Raw genomic sequence first — 21,530 nt, forward strand, 5'->3', positions numbered from 1 at the left:
CTTCCCAGACAGGGACTTTTTCGGTGTGAAACAGGAGGGTATAAAGTTCTTACACTCTGGCTTCCGAAACCATGAAATAACCATGGCAATGAGAGTGTCTACTTCAAGTCAAACACGGTTACCTATCCAGTAACCACTCCTCCTGAGAACTCAGGGGCGAATGGGAAGCTCAGGCCTCTTCACATCTCTTCTTTGTTGTGGTAAACTTGATGAGAAAGCAAGGGGACAGAGCTGTGCTGTTAAATTCCATTTTCTTACTCAAAGGAAGTTTCTGAAAATATTTTCATTTGCTTCCTTTTCCAAAAGCCTTTTATGTTTTGAAGGAACTATGCACATAAAAAGCTGTTTCCAAGTTGTCTCTGTATAAGGAGATATTGACATAATAAACCCACATAGTAAACACGGGCAAAATCCTCCCTCCAAAACTAGTATTTATTTTTGTAAAAAAAAAAAAACAAACTTGGGGACAAAAAAAAAAAAAAAAAAAAAAGACAGAATAGGGAAGGAGTAGAACATTCAAGAAATTTTAAAAACATGACCTAAAGCAGAAATCTCTATGATTATAAGGTGGTAATTAAATAATGAGCAGAATGGGAATTAAATTAGAAGTTTAACCAATTTTCTTCAAAGCAAAAGATTTGTTTTTATTAAATAACCCCAGGACAGGCTAAAGTATGTGCATCAAAATCCAAGGCATCTGAAAAGAGCAAGTGTTGGGGACTCGGGGACTTTCTGAACCATCCGTTCAGTTTTGTCAGTTTACAAAGTTGAGTGTATGTCTCAGAGTGACATTACATACATCACCGTGTGTGCATGTGACCATAGGAAGAGCAAGAAACAGACATTTACCATGGAAACAACCTGTTGTTGACACTGGCTTTAATTCAGTACATTACCAAGTTAGGCCCACGGAAATAACCATCATGGCTGAAAGGCTGTATGAGAACAGACACGGAAATGGACGAGCACACGGTTACGGAGCCTGGTTTAATACGTGTTTATATACACACATTCACATCCTTACATACACGCACCAGGAACTCAGGTTCTTTTCATTAATTTAGTTTCATTAATTCCCTTCTGGGTGCTGAGATTTTTTTTAAAGCAATTACAGTATCCAAAGAACAAAATGACTATACCATTTGGGTTACAGATGACAACAGGTGCAGTGGGTGAACTCTGATTTATCTTCTGGAAAGTGGCTTTGTTTGTTGAGACGGGCAGGATTCAGCTGTGCATACCACCTCTCAGAGACAGCCTGGGGAAGCACAAGGTTCAGACAATCCAAACAACACTCCTGGGAGGTGTCCTCAAAACACATCTGAGGATACCCTGTTCTCAAAGTATTTTCTTCCGAGAGCCACAAAGGCCAGAGTTACTATGTAAATGTCTATAGTTAACGAAAGTGACCGTTTCATTTTTCAGAGCAGCAATTGTTTAGGGAAAGGACAGGATACCATGGGAGTGCACCGCAGCTAGAGCACTGTGGCCTGCAGAGAGCCACAGGACACGAGATGGCACGGGTTCCTCTCGGTGGTTTGAAGGATCCAACTCACAGACAGGCGCACAAGCCTGCACGGCTCCTCCTGGTACCAGCTGACGTCACGTGAAGTCCTCTGTGGATTACCAGTGCATACCTGTCCGTGATCGCTTTCTCTGTTTTTTACAAAGGCAATATATAGGAAATACAAATAAACCTAGAAATTGAAAAAATGAAGGCAATTAGGGAGGAAAGCACTGAGGGGTGTGTGTGTGTGTGTGTGTGTGTGTGTGTGTGTGTATGTGTATACATATATGTGTACATACATATATATTTAAATTTTCCTAATTTTACTTATATTACAAACTAGTTACAACAATCATTATCAATAGTTCACAACATCAAAATACATGGGATGTGTTTTTTGTAAGACTTCATTCTTCCTAGTTTCCTGAAGTCCTCTGTCCCCTTTATCACCCTCAGTCATACAAGTCTAATTAAAAACAACAACAACAAAAAACAATGTTTTCAAGTGAACCATCTAGCTTTATGTCCTTGTCTTTACTGTCACAATCCTATAATTTGCACACTATAATATTCATTTCATTACTGGTTGTTATAATATTGCATTTAAGAACACATGGGTTCCCAGTTTAACAAGTTTGAGATTTTAATGAGACCGGAGTCCCTCTACTTATAGAACAGATAGTAACATCTGTTCTATAAAGTCCCAACTGACTACAATGACTTAAATGTGAGATACTTTGTAATTCTCTCTGCCCCACACATTCATTATCTGTAAGGAGAAGTTTACATGTGGAAAATCATTCAATCAGCAAAAGCATCCCATTTTCTATAGGGAATAATGATCAAAGTAGCTTTTATCTAGAATGTTTAAGTTGAAATTTTTTAAAGCAATGCTTCTCAAAGTGTGCCCATGGGCTAACAGCATTAGTAGCATCTGGGACCTTTTTAGAAATGAGAACTCATGAGTCCAGCCAACACACTGTGCTAGAAACTGACAGTAGGATCTAGCAATGTGTGTTTTTAACAGCTCTACAGGCTAGCTATATCATGCTAAGTTTGAGAACTAGTCCTTTATATGTTCCTATATTACAGCCTCATAAACACATTCTATAGGAAACATGACTTACACACCCCAAGCTGCATGGCTGTTTGAAGCAAGGCAGAGCAGAAACCACACACACACACTGACTGATTCACGCTACTCTATGTACACTCACACTGTCCCTACTGCCATGGAGAAGTCTAATCTGAAATATGTCATGTTCTTACCGATTACAACTGCTATGGCCCCTAGTGCCAATCCCAAAACCAGGATAAGAGGCGCAATGAAGAGCTTTCCAGCTGGAAAACAAAAGGATAAAGAAAAGGTTCTCACTGCCGAGTTACCGAGCGGTTACAGGAATCCTCACAGCAGCACAGGTACAAGTAAGGGCACATGTAGAACTGACACACAGAACGCAGTGCCACGAAGCCATGGGCATATGCCGAACACCCACAGGCCCCTTATTGTTTATAACCAAAATAAGATTATAATCTTTTTACACTGACACATTTCATTCTTTTGTGCTTTTTCCTTAGATTCCTCCACTTTCAATATTCAAAATGTTGAATGATTAAGGATGGAGTGACTCAGCAAACAATCTATTAAGCTCACCAAGTTAGAGGAGCTGGTAGGGACCAATGAGGGTGTCTGACCAGGCCCGTGTCTAAGAAAAACGCTGTATTCACTTGCTAGATAAAGAGGGAAGTCCTATGAATGTCTAGCAGACTGAAGACAGCTGCTGAGTAAGTGATGGGCTGGAAGTGACCCAAGTGAATCACTGAGACAAATGTTAACAGGAAGCATTGTAAGACAGCTCCGTGCTGGCAGGCACGGCGTGCTTGGCAGGACCAGCGGCTTCTGTGCTGAATGAATAATTGATTGGTGATAATAATCACCACTGTTACGTGTAACCGCGGCCCAGAAGCCACCAGTGGAATCCCTGACTCTGGAAGGCAGCAACGCAGACAAAACCCCAACAGTTACTTATGTCTTGTTCCTGTGCTGCGACTTTTGACATAACTGTACAAACGAAATGTCACAAAAGTGTGAAGGGAACAGGAAGCCTGCAGTGGACACACAGTTACTTAAGAATCACACAGCAATATCATCTGTGTTATGGTCATTGACCAATGACTGAAAGACAACAGCCATTTGCTGGGAATTTGTCAGGAAAAAACTAACTTTTTTAATTCATAGAAAAAAGTTTTGGAATTCAATGTCTAGCTATTGAAAAAACACAGCTTTAAATATCAATTTAACAACATTGCTTAATATTTAGTAAATTTAGAAATGAATCATTGTTCGTTTAACATAATACCTAGACATACTCTTTTTTTTTTCTTCTTTACATCAATGACAAAACTCAGTGCTTGTACATCCAATGAGCTGTAGGGAAGAATCTAGAATATAGTACCAAGGTTTACATATTTTAAGAGTCTGCTTTTCTTTCCTTGGCCCTGGCTTAGACTCTTTAGTAGTATATCTTCTTAAAGTACCCGCTAAGACATTTTCTTCACAGCAACAGAATACAGCAGTCAAGTAATAAGAGCACTGACTTTCCCAACCGTCACTGAGTTCAAGGAGCACATGCCTGCCTTTAGGAGGAATAACTTGACAGTACAGGACATGGTTAGGTCTACTTTAAAGATGATTTTGACTTGGGTAAGCATGTTTGTTCTTATTCCAAGAATAATTCTCTTAGGACCTCATTTTTTTAATCATCAAATATAATTTTTCACAGTCATAAATAATCTTATTTAAAGATTTTTAATTTAAAATTTTATTTAATTTCTGCTATTACAATAAACCATTGATTATATCTCTAGATTTACTGTTTTATTTGTTCATTGCTTTGGTGTGTGTGTGTGTGTCTGTGTATGTGTGTATGTGTGTGTCTGTGTATATATGTGTGTATGTGTGTGTCTGTGTATATATGTGTGTATGTGTGTGTGTCTGTGTATGTGTGTGTATGTATGTGTGTGTATGTGTATATGTGTGTGTGTGTCTGTGTATGTATGTGTGTATGTATGTATGTGTATGTGTGTATGTATGTTTGTACGTGTGTATGTGTGTCTATGTGTATGTATATGTGTACATATATGTGTATATGTGTGTATGTATGTGTGTGTATGTGTGTGTGTTTATTCATCATTGTCCTGTTTCATGCTGTACTGTACATATTTAGGAAAAGTCAATGGCAATCCTTGTGTTGAGATACCAGCTAAGTCCATACAAAAATTAATACGATATTCTTGGTTTCACCACTTGGTTTTCACTCAGTGTTCCAGATGTGCTGATCATGGAAGAGTGTCATATTAACAATCTTAACTTTCCAATTTTGTTCACAAAGGGAGTGATTCTCTTCTTCCTCTATGGTAAGGACCTACTAGAATCTCTGGCACATAGCAAGCCCTCAGGATTCTCATGCCTGGGACCCTGCTGCTCGCTGCCCTTCATCGGATGCTGAGGAAGCAGGGAAGAGCAAGCGTGTGTGCTACTCACCACAGACTGACCCTCGAACTAATCTTCTTAAGTGAGGTCTCTCTGGGAGGTAGCGATATTTGCATCCAAATATACTGAGGTTTGATGTATGGTCTCCGAAAAACCGGAGCTGGCGGTATCTCTCTCCACATCGATAGCAAAAATTAGTGTTACACTGTGAACAAGTCATATGGTCACACCCTTCTGTCCTCTGGATATGGATCTGGATAAAGGGACAAACAGAGGGAAACACAATGTCTTTAAAAAGTAAAATATGTCAAGAAGTAAAATAAATCAGTTTTATGAAATTAAAAGTCTTATGAGTATCCCAGAGTGACGTTTTCAACTTGTTTATATTCATATTTATAAGGTTTCCAATATTAATTTTACCATTATGAACTTGTAATGTGGCTTTAGGAAATGCACACTGGGGAATATTTTAATGTGGCTGGGAATTTTATAGTTAAAACAAGAGGCGAGCCTGCCAGAGTTTGTTGTTTGACTTAGCAGTAAGTTGCTGCCAGAGTCCACAACTTTACGTATTCCACTTATGACTCTACTCTTTTTCCTCAAGTACACAGGGTTAGCATGTGGTCAAGGGCATATGAGCAGTTACATTTTGGGGTCCCTACTAACCCAAAGCTGATGATCCTTGCTACTGGTCACCTCACCCCTTCACAGCTATACAGTTTTCTCTTTGTCTATGCTGGTCCATAGTAGTGGATAGGCTTTGTGCGGCCTATCAATTATCTGAAGGTCCCTCGTTAAGGACAGATGTAAATTGTCAATAAAAACCTGGATACAAGGCCTCCTAGTCTCAGCCGCTGGTCCAGTGACCACGCTTCTTGTGCCTATTTGTGAATAAGAAGATCACAGCCATGCAGCCCAGGTGGCACTAAGATGGCGCTCAGGCCGGGACTGGGAGTAGCGAATAGGCCTGATCCAATCGATTGCACCTCATGAACTGAGCACAGGCCTGCACTGCCAACACCAGGGGCCTGGGAGGCAGGAGAACCGGAAGTTCAAGATCTTTCTCCACCACTAGGAGAGAAATCAAGGCTAACTTGACCTGCACGAGGCCTTCTCTAAAAAAAGAAAGAAAGAAAAAAGAAAGAAAACAACAAAACAAAAGCAAACAACAACAACAAAAAAACCCCCCAGTAGTATAGGCCAAGGCACTTGTGAACCATTTCTGAGCCTTCACACTCCCAGGTCCTAGAAGGCATTGTGAGAAATCCACCCTAAGCACTCAGCACCCACCGTCAACCTTTGGACTGACTGCTCCATTGAGACGGAGATAACAAACAGTCCGTGGTGTTTGTGAGAACGCGGCCGCATCACTGGTGACCTACAGAGACTGCTCCTGCCACTTCTAACCACACAGTGTGACCATCCTTCTTATTCCTACCCGAGCTCTGAAAAGTATTTGGACTACAGAACCTTGGGAAGTGGGACGAGCTGTGAGGGTCTTTGAAGGTTACAGCCCAGGCCTTGGTTCTGGTTATACTCTCTGCTTTCTGGTATGTTATGGTTTAGACACACGTTCCTGCCACCACGGATGCGACTACTTGACCACACCTTCCAGTTACAAGAGACTGAACCCCTACAACCACGAGTCGAAACAAATCTTAGAGTCTGTACCAGCTGGTTTGGTCCCAGTTATGCAAAAGCAAGGAATATGATTATATAAATTCTTTATGACAGCCTGGAAGACATGGCCACCATTACAATAGTGGCGTGGATGTCATGAGAGTAAACAAGGACTTTCTGGTTGAATTTAAATCTTGCATGACAGGATGAAACCCATACCTGGCACCATTATTGGGCTCAAGAACCTGTGGCCTGACAGTTCATAGACCACCCCATAGGAGAACCTTGTATTATCCTTCAGCCAGTTTTCTTAAAAATGTTCACCTGTCAAGGGGGTAGCGCCACTAACAGTGGGTTCAACTTCCCCACATCAACAATAACCAAGAAAAGGTCCTAAAGATATGCCCACGGGCCAATCTGGTCAAAACAGCTCCCCAACTGAGATGCCCACAAATAACGCTGTACTCAAACTGACAACTGTAGCTAACGAGATCTCCTCAACAGTCAGTCAAAGGAAAACATACTAATTAGTGATAGACTCCTGTAATCCAGTGCTTGGAAGCGTGAGGCATGAGGATGGCCTTGGTTACACTGTAAGATCCTATCTTAAAAAGCAATATAAAATAAAAGACAAAATAAATATAATGAGAGTATAGTTGCCATCAGGGAGTCAATGCCAAGGGGGAATAGGTAAGAGCTTATTACTAGAAGTTAAAGACCAAATGAGTGAAAAGCAGTTGCTTTTCCTGTCAGACATAGTTCCTAAAAATAAATAGGATGTTGGTTTCATAGTTGTTTGGTATCTCCCATTGTGATGTTAGCTTTTTAACATCGTCAGCACCAATGATCCCTTGTCTCCATTGGATTTGTTTTCAGTAAATGACAGAAGGCTTTATGCATGCTTCTGTCTTCGTTTATGAGGAAGGGAAGAGTCTGAAGTAGGTATGAACACTGTGTGATTTCTATAGAGCTTCGGAACTGATTAGCCTCTCACTACCATCTTCCTCCTTTACCACAGTACCTCTCGTCCTCAGAAAACACTGACTTCCATTTCCTCATCTTCACATTCACTCTCAACCTTTCCCTCTGCTCTGGACTCCTCAAGCATCCATTAATTCCCCATGGTTGTCTAGCCAGAGATTACTCTCATTTTCCTGAAGCCCTTGTTCCTCTGAGTCATGTCTCCATTCTTCCTCACCAGAACTCATGTTCTGGAAACATCCAGCTGTCTTCTACTTAGTCCTTTGCCCAACAAGCAATTACCTTCTTGCTGATAAAAGCCATCTTTCATGGCTTTTACTCTTAAAGGACTGTGTAATTTAAAGTGTAGACAGATAATCAATTGTACAAAAAGCATGTCTCCTAAGCCGTAAAAAACTCCATGAAGAGAAGGAGTGTGTGGGGGAAGAACGGTTAATGGAGGAGGAGCCTGATCTGGTGTTAAGGGCAAGAGGAGGTTTATCTGAGGAGGTGACATTTAATCTAGGAGATGAAAAGCAAGAGCAGTGTACTCGCTGAGTGGAGTTCCAGGGCAGAACACTGTTCTCAGCACCAGACTTCTGAATGCACCAGCCAAGTGCTGCTTATTCTACAGCCTAATTATCTGCATCCCCCTGCCTAAGCCCTGGCGGATAAAGTCTATGTTAGCCCAGATATATCTATTCATTCATGTATTTATTTTTGTTAGTATTGTATTTGCACCTCTCTCTCTCTCTCTCTCTCTCTCTCTCTCTCTCTCTCTCTCTCTCTCTCTCTGTGCATGCATGGGGCTGAGGGGTAGTGCATACATTTCTTTGTATGAGACCAGAGGGCATGAGAGACATGTGTCCTCCTCAACCCTTCTGTGCTGTTCCTTTGAGTCAGGAAGTCTTCTTTTGAACCCAATGCTTTCATTTTTCTTGGTTAAGCTGGAAGCCAGCAAGCATCAGCAATCTGTAACTCAAGAGCTAGAGTTACAGGAGAGGATGGGGTTGTTGCGTGGTTGTAGGAATGTGAACTCTGGTCCTCAGGTTTGCAGTGAAGTGCTGAGCCACATCTCCAGCCTTCTGTGCATTGCTTTGTTTTTGTGTTAAGGGGCTTACACGTCCTCGCACACGCACATTCTCCAAGAATACTTATGAAGCGGCAGATGAGTGGTACCCACGATGTTACACACAATGGTTGAACTCAGTGAACAAGTTTTAAATGGTTATCTTCTTTTTTTAAAGATTTATTTTATTTATTTTTAGTATTCAGACACACCAGAAGAGGGTATCAGATCCCATTACAGATGGTTGTGAGCCATGAGGACCTCTGGAAGAGCCATCTCTCCAGCCCCTCAGTGGTTATCGTCTTGTATCACTTGGTGTCATTAGTCAGCCCGTTACTGCCTCTTGTCTCACCATTGGCAGGCTCTTCTTTCAGTGACCTCTCTTTTTCCATCCTCTGATCTCTCTTGGGTTTGCACTGCTTCACCTGGCCCTCGTGCTTCCAATACTTCGTACGAGATCTTTGGGTGAGCTCTTTCCACACGTCAGTCACTCTTCCTCCACTCTATTTCATTTCTTTATCTCATTTGTGGGCCTGGCCTTTAGCCTTTAGGTCTGCACAACTATCTGTTGTCATTTACATAGGACTTTTAGTCACTTCCAACCCAAATAAGCAAAACTCAAGTCACCATCCTTCTAGAGCACTTTCTCTTACAATAGCAAGATAAAACTGTATCTTGTCTCCATGTGCAAGTGAGCTGACAGCTTCCTCACAAGTTTATGTACACAACTAAATGTCAACGGTGACACATTAACCTCCTTTAACTGCCTATGTCAGACTAATCATGAAGTTCACGGAGATGTAGGTCTAGGTGATTTGTCTGATCCTTCTCTTCTCAGCCTTGGGACAGCTAGCCTAGCTCATACCATCATCTCTTTCTAGAGGTGTCAATAGACACCTACTAGAAGCGACTCTCAATGGCCATTTCCACTCCCTTTAGAGAGGTCAGAATTCTTCTTTTATTTGGCAGGAGACACCTGGCTATCACAAATGAGGCCGATGCTGCCTTGGGGTCTCCTGGAAGAATAAGACGCTTGCCATATAATTTTTAAGTGCATTAGATATTCATACAGATATAATCTACTTATAATGTCTGAACTTAGACCCTAACTATTTTATGTATAAACACAAAGCTATTTATATAGTTTTCAAAGAGCATGTTTTCTTAACTTACACTACTATTATGTGACTGAAGATATTGATTGTATATGAACTTAGAGCCTTACTCCATTTTATATTAAAGGCCAAAACATGTTTGCATAGCTTTAAAATTAATGACTGTTCTCATGGTATAACTGCACATATACATAAGCTTTTATATGCATATACGTATATGTGTATGCACATGTAAGCATGTTTAGACATATGTATATACCTTTTTGCCTTCATTTAATACTATTAAATTAAAGGACAGATATTGATATCTTAATTGCAAAGTTTATTAAGTATTAATACATTTATATATCTGCCTGCTTCCTTATCTCTTTTAATATCATAACCCATATTTACATATTATAGTGTATGTTGTTGTATTATTATAGTGTCACTTGCTTCTATTTTATAATTAGATCAATTCACAATTTAAAAATGGAGGGCAGGAAAGAAAAACAGAAAGAAAAAAATTTAAAAATGAATGTAATATGTATTTAGCAAGTTTTTTTTCTCATAGAACTCCAGTTGTGGTTGGGTTTGTCTGCACATGCTCAGAATCCCAGCATGTGGCAGCCGCTGTGGGGTGACTGTAAGATAACTACCTACCACAAAGACTGGCGTGTGGTAGCAAACATCAACATACATTAGACAGCACCGTTATTGTTATTAACGTGTTAACAGTATAAGGGGGAAATAAAGACTGTGTATCAGAATTTAGCATTACCTATCAGTATTTCAGCTTGTGTGTGCATGTATGAGTGCGTTATAACTCAGAGCACCCCTGACTATAGCCCTGACAATTCCTTTAAAAGCAGAAAAGTAACTGTCTTTTCATTCTGAAACAATGTGTTGGCTTAGAATAAGTTACTTAGCTACCATTGTTTCATATTTCATATTATTTCACAAATCCTGTTACACATTAGCCTTAGAACTCATGTGGTTCCCAGGTAATTAGTTCTTCCCTATGTCTTATAAAATAGCTCAAACAGAGGCACCAGTTCATTTCTGTAGCAGGAGGATCTCAGTTGTCAGCTATAAATCACCTGGTTGGGTCACGTGACTAATGTCTATTACATGCCATAATGTCTAAGCAAACAGCTTTTCAATTCAACACTAAGGAAGAAAGTAGCTCAGGAGGAGGTGGGTACATGAGTTCCCTTTTAACTCCTGCCTCCCGCAGGCACCGCCAAAAAAGATTCCCCAATAATTTTGGAAGCAACACAACTTTGGTTTAGTAAGCTCTGAATTCTGAGCAAAACTTGGCCTTCACCCAAAGAAGGAAACACAAAAAGTAGGCAAACTAAACCAAGAGACATTCTGAGTCCCTAAAGGATATAGAATACACAGGTTACAGGAGAGGGTTGTCTGTGAGCTAACCAACGCCACAGGACATGACACTACAGGGCTCCTGATGCCTGGCTGAATTTTATTTTTAATTATGAGCAAGTCTGAATAGTTTAAGTATTACCAAGGATGATTTAATGACTGTATGTGGACTCACTGTCCACATTTAACAGAGAAGGAACAGTTCAGCCTTTGCTTTACAAGGGTGAGAAGAGATGCTGTCTTGGCTGATTGCTTTCTTCATATAATTATGTGTGATTGACTCAACTTCCCGCTTGCTTTGCACTTGCCTCAAAGTATGATGTAAAACAAAGGTATGTGCTACTGTGTTTTCCAAGATCCTAAGTGGGAAAGGCATGTTTGGTGGGGGGGGGCAGGAGTCCTGCCTTAGAAACAATGGGGTTCGTCTCTGCCTTCTGATTGGAGACGGCAGGCATGTAACAATTACTCCTGGGTGAGGACAATAAAATAAAATATAAAATTTTTTGCTTGTTTTAGATCATGGTCTTAAAGAAGCAGTTGCGATTGAGAATCAAATGCCTTGTTTCAAAACCTAAATACTCGCCAGCAGCTACTAACTTCCCTGATGGTTTACTGTTGAAGGCAGGGGGACAGAGGCAGGTGGAGGTCTGTGAGTCTCAGCTTAGTCTGGTCTACAAGCAAGATATGGGCCACCAGGAGCCACATGGTGAGAATACTGTCTTGAGAGAAGAAGAAAAGGAGGAGGAGGAAGAAGAAGAAAGAAGAAGAAAAAGAAGAAAGGAAGAAGAAAGATGGAAGAAGGAAGAAGAAGGAAAAGAAGGAAGGAAGAAGGAAGGAAGAAGGAAGAAGGCGGGGAGGAAGAGGAGGAAGAGGAAGAAAGATGGCAGTGATGTGACTAGAAAGGTGGCTCAGTAATGAAGAGCACTTCCTGCTCTGGAAGAGGACCCAGGATCGAGTCCTAGCACCCACATTGAGACTCACACCCATCTTTAACTCTAGTTCCAGGGTATCTGATGCCTTCTCTGAACTCTGTGAGCCCCTGCCTATATTTGTATATATTAATTAATTAATTACAAAGTGGTAATGACATTCATCAAAATGGTTACACAAATTCACTCTGAATAAGACATTTCTACAATCTCATAAGATAATTAATGAGTAACCTATGGAATTGTTTTTGTATGTTTACCCCAATACACAATAATTGGACTTATGAGTAAATATCTTGATCATAAATGATAGGGAAGAGTTTCCAATGCTTATTTGTAATATCTGTTAGATTCAATTATACTTTTTAATATATTTTATTCTTATACATGTGTGCATGCATGCCACGTCTACCTACGAGCAAGCCATAGCGCATGTGTGGAGGTTGTACCACAAGACCGAGGAGTCTGGTCTCTCCTTCAACCACATGAGTTTTGAGACTGAGCTCAGTTTAACAGTTTTGATGGTAAGCGCCTTGAATTTATTGATTCATCTTGCTGGCCCCCAAAATCAATTATAAATACTAATTTTGATTTATTTACAAAAGTCAAATTTTTCACAGTAGCATGAAACTGTGATTTCCACCTGAGGCAAAGGCATCTCACAGTGGGAGAAGAGCTTTGCTGAGTGAAGGAGAGGAAGAACCTGCTGTACTTAACACACTTCCCACAAGGTTCACATACGATTCACGCAGGGACAGCCACATTCTAACGCTGCTTCACTTAGGCGTAATCATTGGAACTCATTTGTCTAACAACTTAGCCACACGATTGGAGATCCCAGCGAAGACAGTATTATGTATTATAAGATGACACTGGCTTAGCAAGAATTAGAAATTACTTGGTAGGGCAGAATTATTTGACAAATACAGTTGAACCAATATGATTCAATTGGGGAAAATCATTTTAAGTGTCTGATTAATAATAAACACTAAATAAATTATGGTCAGATTAAAATTTGAAAGTTAAAATATCGGTATGTCAAACCTAAAAGGAAAGAAAGAAAATAAACACTTGTATTAAACTTTTACATCAAACTTTTGGATGAGTGACTTTTTAAGCTTAGAAGCAAATGCATATGGAAAACATGTAAGTATAAAATATATGTGTGCATGATATTTGTGTGTGCTTGTATGTATGTACAAAGAGAAAGAAAATGATATATTCAGACAAAACTTTTAAAAATATGTGCAAATCAATTAAAAGAAAAAAACAAGCAGAGAAAATATTCTATAAAAAGAGTTAAATTTTGAAATGGAGAGCTCATAGAATTTGATGCAGACAAGAACGCCTCAGCCCAGCCCACTCAAACGGTCAACTGATACAAACGGAAAATGTAAGAGTTCGTGACGAACACTAAAGAACGTGAATATTTATTTAGCTTATAAGCAAGTAAGGAAATGTCAGCATGAGGATGTATGTCACAATTACTAAATTTGCAAATGAGTAACAGTATTCTTGAACTCTGCATAGGAAAGAAAAGCGCACCAGAAATCTGCAGACATTTCTGGGAATTAAGCTGTTTCAGTGCTTTTAGAATTCAGTAATGGGACATTATCCACCAAATGTGGAGAGCCTGCGTCCCTACACTCGGCAGCTCACAATGGCACATGCCACCGGTTAAACGGGAAGGATGATGTATCCATGTACACACTGCTCATGTAGTGTGCAAACAAAACCGAACATCAGGGAAAGGACACTTAAGCGGAGAGGACGCAGATTATAGAAATGTTTACTGATATTAGAAATGTCTGAGTGGTTACATCGGGAACTAAGGCCTGTCATAAAAGTGATTTCAGAAGGGCATGGGCTGTGGAGACAGCGGATATGGTGGTGCAGTGGGGTGCTTTCCCTCTCACCCCAAATCCTATCAAGTTTATGAGTTTAGAAATGAACACAAAATACAAATTACTACTAGTACTATAAAATTAACTTAAAACACAACAACAGAATGCAAAAATATAAGTAAGTTTGGTCAAAACAAAATTCAAATACATTTTGTTACAAGTATTGAGTCTATTTACATGAAAATGAATTGTTCACTTGGAAGCATTGTATATGAAAAATCTTTGAAAAAACCTCTTCCAGATGGTTTCCTTTTTCATATTTGTAAATTTTAATGGATATTTTGTGAAAAGTGCTCTTAGAGTATAAAACACTAACTCACCAAACCTGTCTCCTTAATTCCTAGTAGGAAAAAAAGAAAAAGAGGGGTAGTGATTTCAAGAACAAAACAAAACAAAACAAAACAAAACAAAATCAGAAAATATAGAGCTTTAAAGTCACATATGGAAGGAAAAAAACAGGTTTGCAGTCAAAACAAGTCATAAAAATGACTTACACTGACCTACGCTTTATGGTAGTTTTCAGGCGTCATGTGGGTGGCCCCATGCCTCCTTCCTTTGGGCTGTTTAAAGGGCAGTTCTTTTGAAAGCCTCTTTACCTGCTTTGTGGGCTGCAGCCCTTCCCACGGTCTCTTAGCTATTTATCTGTATTCGTGGAAACTGCAGACATTGTTAGAGCCCGCGGTGAGTAACCAGCTGCTTTTCCTCCATCCTTCCGCTCACTGTTAGGTTAGGATACGAATGGAATCCTCCTCTGCATGTCACAGGGCCATTTGTTTGGGGTACAGTTTGAGAGCCATACTAAGTGGAAATTGCTTTTATGACTACTTAGAGATGTGAGGTAGGCTCCTGAGGAAAGTGTTCCATAGAGTGAGCGAGTAGCCCCTCAGCACCTACTGGCCTGGCCTGGGTTTGAAACTGAGAAGATCTCTGAATGGAGTGCTAGGCAAGAGAAGGGTGAGCCGTCTCATCTCATACCTGCTCTACAGTGGGGCAAACACTGATGTACGCAGAGCCATTGGCTCAGCACAGAGATAAAGACTGAAATGGAACTAACCTCAAGAATTAAGTCAAGCTAGTCTGGAGGTCCCAGCTATGGAGGCTAAGACAAGACAACCACGGGAAGCCAGGAGTTCCAGTTCAGCCTGAGTAACACTGAAAGGACTTCTCTCAAAGAGTTCTTCTTGTCACTAAGTATACAGCACAAATGTCACACTACATTACTTACTGCCTATATGTATAAGACTGGATATAAATTTGGCACAGCAAAACATTACATGCTCAATAATATATTAGTTTATAAAATGCTTTTGATACAATTTGAATTAACCATTATTATTTTTTATAATAATTTAAATTTCATTTATCTAGTGCTAGATATCAAGGAAGCAACTAAAAAAATTATTCTTAAAGAAAATAAGGCCCAATATGGTTGCCTAAAAGTAAATTTGTTGGAAGACAGTACAAATACTTTTCAATCACACACATAACTTTCTAAAGTAAATCTTAAGATAAAAATGTCAGGCTGCGATGGATGCTAATGACAATAATAGACACCATTTATGTGACTGTATGTTCAGTTTGATACGCAGTCCAATTACTCTTTAAGAATGAAATGGCAGAGCTTCCTCACACCTGATCACAGTTATGCACATGATCCACGTCCATGCTGCAAATACTGTCCCTTTAAATGCAGACGCCACTCCCTTCTTGCTAAGGCTTCTCTCACCTTGCACTTTGGACACTTCTGGGCATTTCTCTGCCCGTGCTCAATCTCACTGGCCCAGTGACGCAATAACTTGTCTCCTTTTCTGTACTCCTTGCAGTTAACACCTTCATGCCAAGGAGAGTGGCACTTAAAACACCAGATGAATTGGCAAGTGGGACACTGGATCTGTGCAAGAGAAACAGTCATTAGTACCCACGAGACATACTGAGTATTTTCTACCACTGTGATAAACACTGTAAACACAGGCAGCTTGGGTAGGAAAGGGGTTGTTTGGCTTACACATTCCAATCACAGTCCGTCATGGAGGAAAGAAAAGGGAGTGCAGCTGGACCTGAAGCAGAGACCACAGGGGAAAACACGCTTGCTGGCTTGCTCAGCCTGCTCTTGTATAACCCAGGACCGTCTACCTAGGGAAGCACTGCCCAGAGTGGGCTGGGCCCTGCTTTATCAATCATTACTGAAGACAATGCCCTCCTGATGGAGAAATTTTCTTAGTGAAGGTTTCTTCTCAGATGGCCTGAACCTGTGTCAAGTTGACAAAAAAAAATTAACCAGCATAGTGCCTCAAAGATAAGAATGTCAGTGCTTTGGGAAATTAACCAAAAGGTTATTATTTGACATATTTTTCCCAAAACCAGAAAAGCTTCCCACTAAAAGAGAAACACTCTGCTACTGAAAGAGGAAAACATCGTTTTGAAAGGATAGTTTGTTGTTCAGAGACTACTCAGGCATTAACTAAGCATGAGGTGTTTTCATTTTGAAAACAATTTGGTTGTTGAAATCTCCCCCCACTGAAGCACAGAATGAATCCTGAAGTCACCAAATCTGAACTCTTTGACCATTTGTCAATTCACCTGTCCCCTGAGCCAACTTTCTAGTCTTTCCATTGCTTTTCTCGCCGAAGGCTTGCTTAACGTACAAGTGGAAAGCTCAGTGCTGGTGCCACGCTGCTGAGCCAGCACTGAGGGTCCTGTTAGAGAGGTGCAGTATGTGGACTTGCTGGTGGCACTAGGACACCATCAGAAGGAAGCCTTTGTGGTGAATGCCAATGTATGGAGTATGCTCATTGGGAACATCTGATGTCCACTCAACATGGAAGATACCTTTTTAGAATGGCAGTGATGTATTGTTTCACACAGTATTCTTCATTCTCGTTATGGTGTGATAAACGCACCATCGAATCCCTGAACTCCAGCACCAAATTCTAGCATCATCAGATGAGAAGATGTAAGTTCTCTTTTAAAGGAAATAAAACAACAAGCCTGAGGATCTGAGTTCAATCCCCAGGACCCATGTTTAGCAAGAACCAGACATAGAGGTTGGTCACACTTGTAACTGTAACTCCGGGACCAAGTGGCCGTCCAGTATAGCCTAGCTCAGTGAGTAAGATGTAGTACACGGCCAAGCAAAAACGCTCAAGGAGGATGGTGCTTAACGTTGAACATACTTGTACGCACGGATACTCAGACACAGACAAACATACACTGCTGTCTCCTTCCCCTGCAGGGTTTTTTTTTTTTTTTTTTTTTTTTTTTTGTTTTTTTTTTTTTTTTTAACTTGAGTTTTTCTTATTTATTTTTCGAGTTTTTTTCCCTTTTCCGTTTTCCGGGCCAACATCCCCCTAACCCCTCCTCCTCCCCTTCTCTATTGGTGTTCCCCTCCCCATCCTCCCACCATTGCCGCCCTCCCCCCAACAATCACGTTCACTGGGGGTTCAGTCTTAGCAGGACCCAGGGCTTCCCCTTCCACTGGTTCTCTTACTAGGATATTCATTGCTACCTATGAGGGCAGGGTTTTAAATCAGATTTATATTGTATTTATTAGTGAATAGAAGAAGTAATGTATAGTTACTTTGAGACCAGGAAACACTTCACAAAGGTGGGACCACTATAATGTCTCAAGGATTCTTATAGACAAAAGTTGAATTACATTTACAGCTTTCGAGCAATGATAATTACAAATATTCAATTATATTAAGGTATCATAATGAAGGAGTCTGGCACCTGGTGCCTACACCAGAGAATGTGGTACAAAACGAAAAGTCCTAATTCTTACCAACACAGATTTGGAGACAAACTGAGAGAGCCACTGTGAAGCAAGATCTGAAGTAACTATGGATAATAAAAATTCACACTGAGCTAAAATAATATAGAACGATAGCAACTTTGACCTCAGAGAATTTACCTGAATAGTTATAGACCTAGATTTTGTCTGAAGATGCCACGATGCCTTATTCATTATGACCTTAACCACGTTCAAAATCAGCCTTACATCAATGCAGATACCAACGCTGCCTCGTGTCCAGCTACTGCCCTCAGGAGATGCCAGTTCACAACCACAGGCCTGCCACATGGAGTTTGCCTTCTGGAGTAAAATTATCTTCACACAGATGCACCATAGTCCCTCCTTCCCACCGGGACTGGTTTGAATGTGAGATGTGATACCTGCTCTCCAGCTGGGGGCACTGGAACACAGCCTCTCTGTGCTCTCAGAAAACATTTCCCAGATGATTTCCCCTCAATGATGCTGGTCTCTTCTTGATCACCACTGATTTCTTAGTTCCAGCTGACCAGCATCAATAGTCCCAGTGATGCAAAGGTTTCGCTTTAGTAGTTCTGGTGTCTTGTTAATCACAGCCCCAGCTAACCAAACCACAGAATCTTCACAACTAAAACAACCTGACAAGTGGCCCTGACAAGTCTTTAATCTTCCCTCTGAAACGTTACAAGCCAGGCCTCCATCCTTTGCACTGTTCTCAACATTAGCTTCCAAGCGCCCACAGAACATCCCACAGAGCTCTTAACACCCAATGGTTCTTCTAGCCCAAAGCTCCAAAGTCCTTCCGCAGTTCTCCCCAAAACATGGTCAGGTTGTCACAGGAATACCCCACTTCGGCACCAACTTCTATATTATTCAGGGTTCTCTAGAGTCACAGAACTTATGGATAGTTTCTATATAGTAAGGGAATTTTTTATGTTGACTTATAGTTTGTAATCCAATTCCCCAACAATGGTTAGCTGCGAATGGGAAGTCCAAGAACGCAGAAGTCGCTCAGTCCCACACGGATGTTTATTCAGATGGCCTTCTGTAGAAGTAGAGTCCTACAGATGTGCTGGCAAGTAATTGCAAGCAGGCAAAGAAGACTAAATCTTTTTTCTTCCAATGTCCTTATGCAGGTCTCCAGCAGAAGGTGTGGTCCAGATTAAAGGTGTGCACCACCACGCCTGCATCTGGGACTTGTTTTGTTCCAGGCTGATCTTGAACTCAGAGATCTTGCCTTACTCTCCTACCTTGCCGAGCCCTAAGCTTTCCATAGCCACTCTGCTTCAAGATCTCCATGTCAAGATCCAGGTCAGAAACTTGTGTCTCCCAGCCTCAAAATCTGGATCACAGGTGATTATAGTTCATTCCAGATATAGTCAAGTTGACAACAAGGAATAGTCCTTACACATACCCATGCTAAAGTTTCAAAAGGACCAATCTATTCCCTTCATCTCTTTGACTACTGGGCCCAGAACTTCTCCCAAATACATGTAGTTACTGGTTGACATGGTTGACAAGCTGCCTAAGGATTAGCTGACATTGTTGTGGCAGCAGAGGTCATTCCCTCTTTAATGAAAAGAAGCAAACTGTGTCTTCTCTTCTTAGGTGCAAGATGGGATTCACATACATCCGGCCTTCACTGTGGCAGCCGACAAGAAGACTGTAGGTGCACATCCATGGAGAAGACAGCTGACATTGGCCTGTTTGCTCCTGCTCCCAGGACTGTCTGCTTCTCCCTGAGCCTGCTCTCATCCTTCCCAATCCTCTGTGTGTGTGTGTGTGTGTGTGCGTGTGTGTGTGTGTGTGTGTGTGTGTCTGTGTGTGTGTGTCTGTGTGTGTGTCTGTGTCTCTGTGTGTGTGTGTGTGTGTGTGTGTGTGTGTGTGTGTGTGTGTGTGTGTAGGGGACATGCTTAGGAAACCTCATTGGGGTGGCCTGAGAAAGATCGCCTCTTTGCTTCCTCTGATTGAAATGGATCTAATTAACAAGATGTTTCCATTGATGTATCCTGAGGAAGCTTCTTGCTTCAAAATGTCTTCTCTGTGCTTCCCAACCATATTTAGGACCTTTACCAGGAAATTTATATTAGGTATACAGATATCCAATCTCCCCAAGAGTCTACAAATTCTCTGAGGCTAAAGTCCTCATCTGCCTCCTGGGTGCTCGAAGCTAATAGCATAAACCACAGGCAATTAGTAAGTTTTCTGTAAAAGGAATCTGACTAAACCCAGGAGCTGACGTAACACTGATGTGGCACTACCACAGCACCAGGCGACATTTTCTAAACATCTTATCTTCTTGACACTTTAGTGATCATCTTGAATAAGGTATAAACCCTTCTGCATGAACTAACTTCATGCTTCTGACACTACAAATCCATCTCCTTTTGCAGGAATCCTTGCCATACCGACACTTAAACTCAACTGCCCTAAGCAAGCGATGCTTTCCTGTAAACACATCAAGCCTCTACCCCCAAAAACACTCAAGAATAAGAATTTAAAATAAAGAAAACTACAGATAAGTTTTCACTAAATTCCCATATTCCTATATATGATTTTAGCAATTTATTTGTGTATATGTATGGCATATGTATGTGTGGGTTCATGTGGGTTTCTGCACTTGTGTGTGGAGGTCAGAGGTCAATGTTTGATGTTTTCTTCTCTTGCCTTTTCTTTTATTTTCGAGACAGGGTTTCTCAGTGAACCTGGAGCTTATCACTTGGCTATGCTGCTTGGCCAGAGGTCCTTGGCATCAGTCTTTCTCCAAGCCTCCCCAAGGCTGGGGATTACAGATGCATATTGCATCTTCAACTTTTATGTAGGTGTGGAAATCTGAACCCAGGTTCTCCAGTTTGCACATCAAGCACTTAACCCAGTGAGCCAATGCCCAGCCTATAATTTTAAATAAATCACAAAAATCATTACATATTATGCTCAAGATGTTAGACAACATCCATGCGTACATAAATCCCTCTGAAGATGAGAGCTACCTCAGTTTCCCATGAGGGACTTAATTCTAGCATCAGCTTAGACATATTCTCAACAGTGAAACAATTCATTTGCAGCAGAGTCATATAGTACCTGAGTGACAGGTACTAATATACTGATTTTTTTTTAACGTTTCTGACACAGAATAGAATGAGAATATCTTGTCCGTAACGAACTTACTAGAAGCAGACAGGCATGAAGCCGGGCAGTCATATAATCATAATCTGCCGAAGCTGCCGAGATAGAAGCTTGGACAGGTCAGGGCCTGGAAAAGATGTTTCAAGGAAGACTGTAGTCTTGCACAACAGGTAGAATGCTGCTGTAACATGTGCTATAGCCCTCTGTCAGCCACAGTCCACCTGGAGTACTAGATCGGGCCCTGAGAGCACGCACAGAAACAGGTTATTCTAACAGCCAGAACTGAGAGGGCATTCAGCTAGCTTACCCTGAACCGTGCTGCTTTTCCAATCAACAGACTCTGTAAATCCCTATAATCCAAGAGGGCTGCAGGTCTGGGTTCAGGGCAGCCAAGATGGAATATAGGTTTTAGTAAGTAATAATTTAGGAATATCCGAGGGGAGAATGTTAGGCACATGAAGATTTGGAAGTGGCCAAGCCATTGAGCTGTTTAAGATATATTAAAATATAAAGGCTGTGCGTGCGTGTGTGTGTGTGTGTGTGTGTGTGTGTGTGTGTGTGTGTGTGTGCGCGCGCTTGTGTATGTGTGTGTGTCTTTCATTCGGGAATCCAAAACATTGGGGTGGGTAGCAAGGAGCAGCACTGCGGCCTCCGTCACCTCCTCCACCCTGCAGCAGTG

The 21,530-nt window shown here is 41.0% G+C and overlaps 1 protein-coding gene across 1 annotated transcript in view; it reads right to left on the bottom strand.

The window, feature by feature from the left end:
- Nucleotides 1-623: 623 nt before the first annotated feature.
- Rnf217 (ring finger protein 217) overlaps nt 624-21,530 on the bottom strand; it is a 97,668-nt gene continuing 76,761 nt past the window's right edge. The window contains exons 4-7 of the mRNA XM_032895264.1: nt 15,686-15,850; nt 5,052-5,253; nt 2,777-2,848; nt 624-1,697 (exon numbers count right to left, since the gene is read on the bottom strand). Coding sequence (XP_032751155.1) covers nt 1,624-1,697; nt 2,777-2,848; nt 5,052-5,253; nt 15,686-15,850 — 513 coding nt within the window. The 3' untranslated portion in view covers nt 624-1,623. The remainder of the gene's footprint in view (nt 1,698-2,776; nt 2,849-5,051; nt 5,254-15,685; nt 15,851-21,530) is intronic.

This window comes from Rattus rattus, chromosome 2 (assembly GCF_011064425.1).
Source record: "Rattus rattus isolate New Zealand chromosome 2, Rrattus_CSIRO_v1, whole genome shotgun sequence".
Lineage (NCBI taxonomy): Eukaryota > Metazoa > Chordata > Mammalia > Rodentia > Muridae > Rattus > Rattus rattus.